The sequence below is a fragment of the Pseudomyrmex gracilis genome, unplaced genomic scaffold (genome assembly GCF_002006095.1).
Source record: "Pseudomyrmex gracilis isolate BER0280 unplaced genomic scaffold, ASM200609v1 scaffold_876, whole genome shotgun sequence".
Taxonomy (NCBI): Eukaryota; Metazoa; Arthropoda; class Insecta; order Hymenoptera; family Formicidae; genus Pseudomyrmex; species Pseudomyrmex gracilis.
In genome coordinates, this window is record NW_018021460.1 from 26807 (window position 1) to 39781 (window position 12975).

The window sequence follows — 12975 nt, forward strand, 5'->3', positions numbered from 1 at the left end:
GAAAAAAACTCATTTCCTTGATTTATAATCTAATTTTCCTATTGTACAATCATACACGTGAATACAAGATGTAGCATAGCATAATTACAAACAATATTTTGGTTATTTCATGAAGCCAGTCCATCCTGAAACATCAATAATAGTAATGTATAAATTATATGTATCGTTTTTATCACATTTATAATATATAACGTCTTATCAAATATCATGCAGTTTTTGCAGCAAACTCGTTTGACATTGGTTTCTGTAAAACGAATATTAACATGCTTTTGACAATACAGCTTATGAAAATGATTAAATGTCAGCACTTCCGTTATGACCTGTTGCTACGAACGTCACAAAGACCGATCAAAGTGCGTACGTAACTTTGCAATATCATGCGAAAAACGTTTCTATCCGAGAATGTTATATGCAGTTTTTTATTATAATAATCTAAAGTATTCTACGCAATAATATTGTTTCTTAACGAGAGACGAGCACAAAAATTTGTAAAAAACACTCGAAATTGAAAAACATTGATTGACAATCTTGCAGTGATCATCTTAGTCGTTTAATCTTACTTTTATTCCGCGTTTCCAAGCTACGATTATCAGTGCTTTAATCACTATATCTATTGGAATTAAATCGGAAAAGACATTAAAATCTAAGTGCACCACACGTAAAATTCCGGTTCCACCAGCAGTAAGCAAGCCCACGGGTCCGTTAAAATTGTCAATCCAGCCTGGTACAGGATCATTGACTGATGGTACAACTATAGATGGTCTAAGGATACTGCAAGGCAGTGAGTCGGAAAAGTCATTTATCACTTGCTCGGCTAGTCTTTTCGTACACACATAAGTAATTGCCTATGTTCCATATATCTGCAAAAATCAATAAACAGGCATAAACATATTTAGACAATGACAATATATACACAGTACATTGTGTATGTTTCATTTGCATGGGCAATTGTATAGTATCCGCGATTTTTATCGTCTTTCTCCATTCGACGTTCTTCAAAGGATACAAGATCTCGTCCACGATTGGTTTTTCGCTTTGTGTGTACGTTGAGCTTATATGAAGCAGAGCAAGTTGTTGAAAATTGCATTTTTGAGACCCTCGTCAAAACGGACAGAAGCCGCAACGTGGAATATTATCGAGACTTTTTCGATCAACATTTGTCTGTCGATCGGCAATAATTCCAAGTTTTTAGCACGTATATCTCCGCTTATAGGAATAATTTTATTGAAACTGAATGTCCTTTCGCGCCGTAATAAATCAAAAAAGCTTGTTATTCAACATTTTTGTGAGTTTATTGTTGATGGTTAATCCTTTTTTCGAGCATATCAGCAGAAATACTTCTTTAATAGTTGAGCAATATCTAAGTAATTTTTCACATAATGCTTTACCCAAGAAACCTGTGCCACCAGTAATCAAAATACTTCGATGGGAGTAAAAGGTAGGTATAAATGTAGTAGCGTCTTCACTCATAGTAATTAAAATATTCAAACTGGCTAAAAAATAAGCGCAACAAAATATCAAGTGCATTGCGGTGGAATAATAAAATAATGAGAAACTTAAAATATTATTATTAATTAAAAACTTTGCACTTGAAATGTCAACAAAGTTAATTTTTTATATGCGGTGTTCAATAACAAAACACTACAGCACTTGGTGGTTCCTTACAAAAGTTTAACACGGAAATGAACCGAATTCTGAGTTTGTTATAAAGAAAATGAATGTATAATTTAGTCGATGATCGCGCAATGCCTGACAAAGTTCACAGGAAGAACGTTTTTCATATGCTGAATAACGAATACGGTATACAAGTGTGCATGTAGTATACATGTAAGATAGACATTGGCTCTTATTTATTATAGATAAGTCTACATAAGAACACCATTGTATGTAGATACATGAGCAAACACACCTTGATGAGATAAAGGATTCGTACCTTTGTACATCAGTCACTATTATTCAAGATTTATAACGAAGAAAAAGAAACACAAACATTTATTTTATCAGAATTAAGATTGTAATATACACTAATAATTTGTAATTCAATCTAATAAACAAGTTTTTATATCGAGATCAAGCAGTGATTGGTCGTAAAAAATATCAGATATCGCACATTTTCGTCATAAACACACGTTTATTCGTTTTTATGTATTAATATTGTGGATAAGTTTGCATTTATATTGGTGTTAGGTAATAAAAGATAGTATTTTATTATTAATCAGAGGTGTTATATTATTTCGCGTATAATGGCTTGTGTGTGTGTGGAAACAAGAATCGCGCAAGAGAAAACACTCTTATCAAGAATATATATATGTTTATTCGGCAGGTAACCAGCGATTATCTTTCTGTACATTTGACATTATCTCGCCACTTCGGCACTTGCTTATATACACACACAAGCGATACATACATACAAAATGACCATTTTTGCAGCTTTGTCAATAAATACAGACAATACCATTCTTCAATTTATACAAAGCACGTAAGACAAAATCTAATTACCGAGAGCACACTGTCGTGTAAAAACTCTCGTTGTACGAGGATAGAGCGATGGATTGGAAAAGTATCCAGATAGCTAAGTCTGTGAAAGCAGATTTTGCCAAATGCTTGTTACAAATTTTTATTATCAAAACGATAACAAATATAAACAAATTGTCAAAATATTGCACGAAAATGACACCATGAATAACGACAATCCTTCAATGATTGCCCTAAGATGATTCGTCATAAAGCAACAGGTTTGTCAAAATAAAATTTTGTAAATAATATTTGTTTCAAAACTTGGTTTTCAAAAAAGGTATGCATTTTCATAAGCATATACATGAATTAAGTTGATTTGTTCATATGCAAGTATATTTCTACATATTTTAAACATTACATAGCTGAAGTTGTTTTCTCAATTATTGGACAATTTCTTTTTGACATTATTTTTGCAAATATACTGCTAAGATGAATCGCCATATCGTTATTCTTTTCCCGAAATAACATTTGGAAAGTACTTTTGCACACAACTACAAATATTTAAGAAAAGATCTCTGTTTTTACAACTGTTTCCGAAAATATAGTTGTATAATTACAAATTACAATTTTAGTGCAAGATTTTGTCACATAATTTTGTAAATGTTTTCTTATCAGAGTAATAAATATAATTTTACCAAAGTACTTAGTTACGTACTTAAGATAAGTTATTAATAATCACGAACAAAACGTTAAAGCGTAGTCTTACTAAAGACACAAATATGTTATTGCATATCGTTTTTTAATTTGATAATAAAACAAAATTTTAAAGACAGAATGTTTTGTAGTATTTAATATTTATAAACTGAAGTTTCTAAAAAAAGAACTTTTTGCAGTTTGTAAAACAAATTAAAAAAAAAATTGTTTTTAGTATTAATTCAATTTTTATAGTAGTAGTAGTAGTAGTAACATTTATTGCGTCCCAGCTAACCGGGTTTACAAGGCGTTTTTTCAAAGAAACGTACCCAAAACTTTCACAAAACTTTCACAAATGCTTTCCTTAGTGTGCTACTTATATCTAACTTAATACTAACTTAATTTATCCTGCCGGGATGGCGAGACCGCGTGAATATTCACACCATCTCCTCATCCTGATCCACACACACATACTCTCCCTCCTTCGGACTTCCGCTTCCTCTCGCCTTTTCTGTATGTCTCACCTCTTCACCTCCTTACATCTCTCTCATTCATTCCTGATCATCCATACACTCTCATTCACTCTCTCTCTGTCAAACCCTCCCTCTCCCCCTCATCTACCCCCCTCATCTACTCTAACCCCCATCCCCTATCTGTCCTAACTTTCCCCTTCCAATCTCCCTTTTCTCTCTTTTTCCAGTTCCTTCATCCAATCCTCCCCCTCACCGTTCTCCCCCAGAACCCAATCTACTGCCTCCTGCCAGCTCTCTTCCTCCTCTCTCCAACGTCTACACCTCTCCCAGACATGCTCCCATGTTCCCACCTCTCCTCCACATAACCTGCATAATTTGCCCTTCTCTCCTTCTCAGTATTTCCTCTCCTCCACCTCATTCCCGAGCCTAAACCTTGCTACTCTCGTCCATCTCCTCTCATTCCACCCTCTCTTCAAATAACCTGGTACTCCCTCTCCTTTTACCACTCTGTACCACCTATTGTATACTTTGATCCCTCTATCTTCTTCCACTTCTCCTCCGCCTGTCTTTTCCTTTCTCTCTTTTCCCATTCACCACTCCACACTTCTCTTTTCTCTACTTTCTCTATATTCCTTTCCACCTCCTCCATTTCTATCCCTTTTCTTTCAAAAAACTCGAACCTTTCTTTCTCCCACTCTGATAAACCATTTCCCTTCTTTGCCCTATTTCTCATCTCCTCCCAGCACATCCTCGCAATGTCACTACCTTTCNCCTCCCTTAATCTCGTTTTGTACTCCCACGCTCTCCTCTCCGCTCTTATACATAATTTCTCTCTCTGTAGTTCTTCCCTCACTATATACCCTGGCGTTCTCCCTTCTACTCCCAGCAACCACCTCAAATACCTTTCCTCTTTTCTTTCCAATATACATCCTTCTTCTTCCACCCCCAAATCTCCACTCCATATCCCATTACCGTCTAGATTAACCTGTCAAAAAGCCACAGCCTTCTTCCCCAATCCTTCTCAAACCTTCGCTTTTTTATACTTCATACCTGTCATCCCATCACAGCTGCCGCTTTTCTTCCTCTATCCCTCACCTGCGCCTCCTGCTTCCCATTTTTTCTCAGCACATATCCCAGATATCTAAACTCATTGACCTCCTCTATTTTNTTTCCTTTCCATCTCCACTCCCTCTTCTTTTCTCTCCCTCCTCCCTTCCTGAATCTCATCATTTTCGTCTTCTCCACATTTAATTCCACTCTCTTTCTATCCAAATACGCCTCCAACCTTTCCAACATACTCCTCATTTCCTGCTCTTTCTCTGCTAATGTATCATATCATCCGCGTATGCTAGCGAGTATACCCTTTTCCCCTTTAACACCACTCCACCCCATCTCACCTTCCTCATTTCTTCCTCCATATCCGCTAATAAGATGTTGAAGAGCAAGAGGCTGAAAGGGCATCCCTGCCTCACCCCTCTTGCCGTCCTGAAACAGTCTTCTTCCTTTCCTCCCACCCTTACTCTGCACTTCGTCTCCCTGAAAACCTGCTCCACTCTCCTCACTAACTCCTCCCTCAACCCTCTTTTCTCATTGCTCCTACTAAAACCTCTCTATCCACCGAGTCGAACGCTGCCTTCAGATCTACGAATAAGGCTACCAGCTTTCCTCCTTTTTTCCCTACCTGTCTGTTTGCTAGGTAGTTCAATGCATAAATGTTGTCTTATTGTTCTCATACCTTTCCTGAATCCCGTCTGGTTGTGTGGAATTATCCCTTTCTCCTCCAAATCCTCCTGAACTCTTTCTGCCAGAACAGACACATACGTTTTGTATACTGATGACATCAAAGTAACTCCTCTGTAATCCTCCACACTCAGCCCTTCTCCTTTGTTTACTATGGGCACGATGATCCCCTCCTTCCAATCCTCCAGCCACCATTCTCCCTTCCACACCTGTTTGCATACTTCTTCCACCCAGCATTCTATCCTCTCCCCTCCGTATTTCCATGCTTCTCCCGGAATCCCGTCCACTCCACTCGCCTTTCCTTCTCTTATTTTACTTATCGCNTTCTTTATCTCCTCTCTCTCAATGTCCTTCTCTTCTTCTTCCACCGATCCTCTTCCCCCTCTTCCTCTTACCACCTTCCCTTCCACTCCTCCCAACAGTCTCATGAAATACTCCTTCCATTCCTCTATCTCAATACTTTTGTTTACCCTCTTTCTTCCTCCTCTCTCTCTGTTCATTATCTCCCATACTTCATTCTCCCTCCTCGNCCTTCTGATTTTCTCTTCCCATCTCTCCCTCTCCTCCCTCTTTTTACTGTCACAGAGCTTTGTAAACTCCCTTTTTCTTTTTCTATATTCCCTTTCCATTGCTCCATCTCTCTTCCACTCCTTCAGCAGTCTTCTTACCTTCCTCTTCTTCTCTTGGCATTCATTATCCCGCCATCCTTTCTGACCCTTTTCCCCCATCTCTTTTCCTCTTTCCTCCTCAATCTCTTTCAACGCCCCCCTCATCCCCTCCTTCATCCTGCTCCATTGCTCTTCCCAATCTCCTTCAACTTCCTCCAGCATCCCCATTTTTTCCTTAAACATCACTCTCCCCTTTTCATCTCATATTCCCCTCCAGACCTTTCTTCCTTCTTTTTTCCCTGCCTTCCTACCCCCTCCTCCCCTCATCCAAACCTCTACCGGATGATGATCCGAGTCGATCCTATCTCCTATCCTCAACTTCTCAGTCCTTCCTCTTGTCTCCTCCCCCACTATCACGAAATCTATTATTGTATTTCTCTTTCCCCCTGTAAACGTGTATTCCCCTTCCTCATCCCNTCTTATACAACCATTAAAAATACCCCAACCATACTCCTCTATCCAATCCAGTAATTTTCTTTCTTCCACATTGACTGTGCCGTCCTTTGCTTTCCTTACTCTTCTCTCCCCTTGTTCCCCCTCAAATCCACCTCCCTCCGTTCCTACTCTTGCATTAAAATCCCCTCCAATTATCACTCTGCAGTCCCCCTCCCCCTTGTCCGTCCAATCCTCTATCTTTTCCCGCATCCTTTCTATTCCTTCATACACATAGATTCCTACCACTCTCCATCTCTCCTTACCCACCCATATCTCCCCCATTATTGCCCCTTCTCTCCCTACCTCTATTTTGATCTTCTCTCCTCTTACCAGTTTCTCTCTCACCCCCATAATCATTCCTCCTTTTGCCCTACCTCTCCTTCCTTCTCTCCTTGCCCCCTGCACCCCCCATCTGTAGCCTCTTGGCAATCTTAACCTCATTCTTTCCCAGTCCTTTAATTCAATTTTTGTATTTTCTTTTTAATTTTTTACTTCAAACTTAAAGTATATAGTTTTTACGTATATTTCGTGTCAAGTTTCAAATCAGATGATTATAAAAAGTTATACCGGAAATGTTGCCGGCGCGAAAAAAATTTTTCATTCAGTTTCTGCATTACTTTTTTATAAAGTCGTTAACCTTAAGACAAAATGAAGTTAGTAAACTATATGTTATACAACCTCAAATTTCGATAATTAAACCCACCTGTACAGCTGGATATAAGTATATTGTACAAAATGATTTGTATATCTTGCTTGTGAACTTTAAGAAAAGTACTGATTTTAAAGTGCAAACAGAAATAATCCTTAATATACAATATACTGTATTTCACAAGAAAAATGAGTAAAACATATACAATAGCATAATCACACACAATATCTTGATTATTTCATGGAGCCAACCCATCCTGAAACATCAATAATGATAATGCATTACTTATATTTATATCATGTAAAATATGTAACGTTTTATCATTAGTAGCATACACTTCCGGAAATAAACTTGTTTGCTTTTGTATAAGCTTAAAAGAAACAAGCTTCTAAGAGCTGACGATAAAACTCACGATAATTATTGAATGCTAGCAGTGTTTCCACGTGTTTTTATAACTTATAGTTTATCTAACAACACGTCACAAACGATCAAATAGCGCACATAACTTTGCGAATTTATGTAAAACGTTTCTGTCAGAGAATGCTAAAAACAAATTTTTTAATTTAAATGTCCTACAGAATAATATCGTTTCTCAATGAAATACGAGTACAAAGAATAAAAAACAACTCCAATTGAAAACAACAAGTAGCAAGATAGCAGAATATAGCTTTTTTTTTTTACTAAATCTTACCTGTTACGATGACGTTTAGCTTGTTGCAAGCGACTCATGTCTTCATTGAGCAAGTAGAGTTTACAGCCAATAATGACATTTCTGAAATAAAAAATTCTTATTATTATTATTCAAATAAAAGACATTTTATGTTTTACATAAAGAAGAATTTTACAGTCCGATTGTATGATTTTTTGCTAAAATTGCATAAGTATGAGCTTGAGGTCTCATACGCACCTAATATATTCTTCTGTGTCGAGATACAATAAAGTTTTATATCCAAACTGTGTTTCATCATCAGTATTTGTGTTCTCGAACAAACTTATAAATTTTGAGTTATTAAAATGCCACGAGTTTGTTACAAAAAAAGACAATGCGCAAAGTGATACGAATATTTTTCTTTGCAGATTTACTAACCTAAATAAATCAAAGGTTGTACATTAAATTTTCACTTATAACAATAATTTTAAGTGCAATAACATTTGCACATTTTTAAATAGCTGGCGTGTAAGTAACTGTCTACACTTACATCGGACGTAACCGGACAATTTTCAGCATAGCATCTAGTACTACTGCTGGCATAATATGTATTATCAATACCATTATGTAATATAGCGAATGACTTTTTATCGCAATTGTACTTGGTTTCCAGAGTAGCTTCTCAAAAGGAATATCACAAGTGAAACGCTGTCCTACGCGTAGAATCTTTCGTATACTCAAGTTCATTAAGTTGTTTGTACAGCAATTGTATATGTGAATGCTCGTATCCTCAGCGATGCTGATTTGTAAAAAATATGAGTTTTAATTTTTGATAGTGAGAAAATAAATTCAATACTACAAAGTGGTTTTATCACATACGTACTTTCTCATTCCCCGTCTCCAAGCAGCGATTATCGTTGCTTTTGTTACAACATCGATTGGTACCCAATCTGGTACCACAGAAGAGTCCAAATAAGCAACGCGCATAACACCGGTTGCATTACCGATTACTAAGCTCATTGGGCCATTAAAATTATCTACCCAACCTGGTATTGGATCGCTAATTGAAGGTACTACAATTGAAGGTCTGATAATAACGCAAGGCAACGATTCAGAAAAATCGTTTATAACATTTTCTGCTAATCGCTTTGTAAAGACGTACGTATTGGGCATGGGATGTATATATCTACAACAATTAATTAACAAGAACATATTTTAACAATGGCAATACATACACGACACAACTTATGTACTCGTATCTGTATAGTGTGCATGCGCGAATGTAATATAGAACTTACTTCGCGGTAAAAATTTTTAAAATTTCGTTGTCAATGTTTTCAGCAATGTGGATCGTCTTCCTCCAGTCAACGTCTTCCAAAGGATAAAAGACCTCGTCTACTACGGGTTTATCACACTGTGTGAACGCCGTACTTACGTAAACTAGAGCCTATTTCGATTATGTACATTAAATATAATAGGTAGAATTAAAATGTTGTTAAGCACACAAAGTTATTGAAAACTGTACTTGCGAAAGAATATAAATTGATAAAAACACTTACCACTATATGTTTCATAGATTGGGCCAAAATACAAACGTCACGCGTTGACCGTAAGTTTGTGAAAATCGCATTTTTAAGATCCTCGTCAAAGCGGACAGAAGCCGCAACGTGAAATATTATCGAGACTTTTTCACTTAACATTTTTCTGTCTTCCACCAATAATCCTAAATCTTTAGGACTCACGTCTCCGCTTATAGGAATAATTTTATCGAAACTGGATGGCCGCTCGCGTCGTAATAAATCAAAAAGCTTGTTCTTCAACATTTTCTTTAACCTGTCGGTGACGGTTAGTCCTTTTTTTGGTCGTATCAGTAAAAATATTTCTTTAATATCTGGACAACTTCTCAGTAATTTTTCACATAACGCTTTACCCAGGAAACCTGTGCCACCAGTAATGAACACACTTCGATGGGAGTAAAAGGTGGGTATAGATGTATTAGCGTCTTCACTCATAGTAACTAAAATAATGAAACCGTTTGGAAAATAGGCACTACAGAAAATCAAGTGCGTTGCGTTGGAATAGTAAAATAATGAGAAATATAAAATATTATTAGTAATTAAAAGCTCTGTTTTATTTTCAACAAAGTTAACTTTTTATCTACGCTGTTCAAGAACAAAACACCATAGCACATGATAGGTCCTCACAAAAACTTAAAACGGAAATGAGCCAAATTCTAAGCTTGTTATAAAGAAAATGATGTGTAATTTAGTCGATGATTGCGAAATGCTTGACAAAGTCCACGGAAGCACGTTTTTTATATGCTGAATAATGAATACGGTATGTATAGATATGGGTTTACATGTAGTTTATATTTAAGAGAGACATTGGCTCTTATTTATTATTGATAAATCGACATAAAAACACATTGTATGTAGATGCATGGGCAGACAAATTTTAATAAGGTGAAGGCTCCGCACCTCTAAACGTCAGTCAAGATTATTCAAGATTTATAACGAAGAGAAAGAGACAAAACAGTTATTTGATCAGAGTTAAGATTGTAATATTCTCTAATACTTTGTAATTCAATCTAATAAACAATTTTTCATATCGAGGTCAGGCAGCGGTTGGTCGTGAGAAATATCAGATACTGCACATTTACATGATAAATACATGTCTATTCGTTTTTATGTATTAATATCGTAAATACTTTTGTATTTAGATTGATGGTAGGGAATAAAAGACGTTATTTTGTTAGTAATCAGCGGTGGTATATTATTCTATAATTAATGGCTTGTAAGGACCGGAATTGCGAAAAAGAAAACACTCTTATCAAAAATATATATATATATATATATTAATAAAAAATCTTCAGGCTTTGAAGTTTTATAAGAAATAAGAAATAAGGTCATAAGAGCCGTTTTACATGATGTTGTGCAGAAATGTATAATATATATATACACACATATGTATATATGTATTCACGTGTAAATACTTACACATGAGTCTTTTGAATTGAAATTGCTCTTCTTCAATCCATATGTAATGCTATATTTGCATCACATATATGAAAGATTCCGAATATCCTCCTACTTACTTTTTAAAATATTGTGAAAAAAACTTCTCAGCCAAGAGTCGAACGTGGAAATTTCTGGCTTTTCGTGCCGTCGTCTTCTCTGTTAAGCCACCGAGGCCTATATTTTTGCACAACATCCTGCAAAACGGCTCTTATTACCTTATTTCTTATTTAATATGTATAGTAGTGTAGGAACCGTGTGGATAAGTTGTCAATAGGTAAAAAAGAAATATTAGAAAATATTCACTTATACTTATAAAACGAATATAATTATGAGTTATGTGTTAACAAAAGAAGTGATTCCCCGCGGATACAATCTTTCGCCTCGATCCGTTCGCGTCGACGGTTGCCGGTAATCCCTCGCAACGATTTTGTCGAGCGTTATCTTCGGCCTTTTGAGAGATGTTGTTCTTGTAAATCATTGGCCAAATCCGCTTGCATGTTGTATACAACACATTTGAATTTAACCGACCGATAGCTAAACGATACGGCGTGGGAAAATCAGACAAATATTTATTGCCAGGACAGTCATGTAAACTAAATACAAATTCAAGCTGAGAACTTTTCAGCCGTCGTATGAACACTCGAAAATGAAATATAATACGCAAAATATATTTTCGTCGCTTACAATAATTTTTCTCTACAGTAGTATGACTTTATTGCTTTCCCGGCAAACCGGGTTTTTAAGGCGTTTTTTTTTTAAGAAATGTTCCCAAAACTTTTACAATTCCGTGCTTCTCTTAAGGACGTTCTCCGACTACAGTGGTTAGCAACCTAAATACAGTGGTTAGCAACCTAAAATATCTCTTTTCATGAGTAAGTTTGTACTGCTGTAACAAAGTTAAGTTGAGCTATTCAGCACTGCTAAGACCCGCTTACTCTGCGCAGAAGTTCAAAAATAGCTGCAGTACACAATAGCGCACATAAATCCAGCAAAACAAAAAAAAAACCAAAAAAAAAAAACAAAAAAAATAGCTATAGTTTGAAAACAAGGGTTGCTTGCCATATTATTCAAAATCGTATTTTAATTAAGACACTTTCCGCTACCACATACTTGTTTTTTAAAAAAATCCTACAAAAATTGTCGTCAGTAACTTTAAAAAACCCCACTTCACAAAGGCTCAGCATAGGAAATCCATGTTAAAAATTGAAACTTAAATCTTCCATATTTTGGAATTTAACATTGCTACCCCTATTATCCAAAAAGGTTACTTATAAATAAGATCATAAACTATGTATATCGCAAATTTAAAGAAAATCCTACGAAAATCAATAATTCGGAGAACGTCCTTAATATTACTCTTATGACTACACTTACATCTATCTTAACCTACCTCAACGAGATGATGAGAGGCCGAGTTTCCCCGCCCCCTCATCATCCCTTTCCACACACACACATCTTCCCCCTTTGGGCTTCCGCTTCCTCTCGCCTTCAATTTCCATCTCTCTCACCTTCGCGTTCCCCCCCCCCCTCAACTCTTCACACTCTCACTCTTTCTCTCTTTCATTCTCTCTTCCTTCCTCATACCGTTCACTCCCCTTCTTCCTCCCTTCCTCCCCCTCCACGTTCTCCTTTCTCCATCAGACTTCTCTCTCTTTCCAATTCCTTCATCTATCCTTCTCCTTCCCCGCTCTCCCCTAATATCCGTCCCACCGCCTCTTTCTCCTACCACATTTCCCAACCTGAATCTTGCCACTCTTACTCATCTCTTCTCCTTCCATTCTTTTTTCAGATATTCCGGCACTCCCTTTCCTTTAACCATTCTGTATCATTTGTTGTACCTCGAACCATTAATCCTCTCCCATCTTTCCTCTTCCTACTTGATCCTTTCTCTTTTCTCCCACTCTCTACTCCACCTTTCCTCCCTCTCCATCTCTTCCATATATTTTTCCACTTCCTCCAATCCTATCCCTTTCTTTTCAAAGAACTTTAATCTTTCCGTTTCCCAGTCCGAAATTCCTCTCCCCTTTTTTGCTCTTTCCTTCATTTCCTCCCAGCATTTCCTCGCTATTTCGCTTCCTTTTCCTCCCTACTTAATATGTATATATATATATGTTTATTCGGCGGCAAGTACCAAGAGACTCTCTCTCTCTCTCTCTCTCTCTCTCTCTCTCTCTCTCTCTCTCTCTCTCTCTCT

General features: G+C 36.7%; 1 protein-coding gene across 1 annotated transcript in view; it reads right to left on the minus strand.

The window, feature by feature from the left end:
* Positions 1–7648: 7648 nt before the first annotated feature.
* Positions 7649–12975, minus strand: part of LOC109861613 (fatty acyl-CoA reductase 1-like) — a 14165-nt gene continuing 8838 nt past the window's right edge. The window contains exons 2-8 of the mRNA XM_020441333.1: positions 9324–9781; positions 9063–9211; positions 8648–8950; positions 8315–8563; positions 8023–8202; positions 7807–7887; positions 7649–7658 (exon numbers count right to left, since the gene is read on the minus strand). Coding sequence (XP_020296922.1) covers positions 7649–7658; positions 7807–7887; positions 8023–8202; positions 8315–8563; positions 8648–8950; positions 9063–9211; positions 9324–9776 — 1425 coding nt within the window. The 5' untranslated portion in view covers positions 9777–9781. The remainder of the gene's footprint in view (positions 7659–7806; positions 7888–8022; positions 8203–8314; positions 8564–8647; positions 8951–9062; positions 9212–9323; positions 9782–12975) is intronic.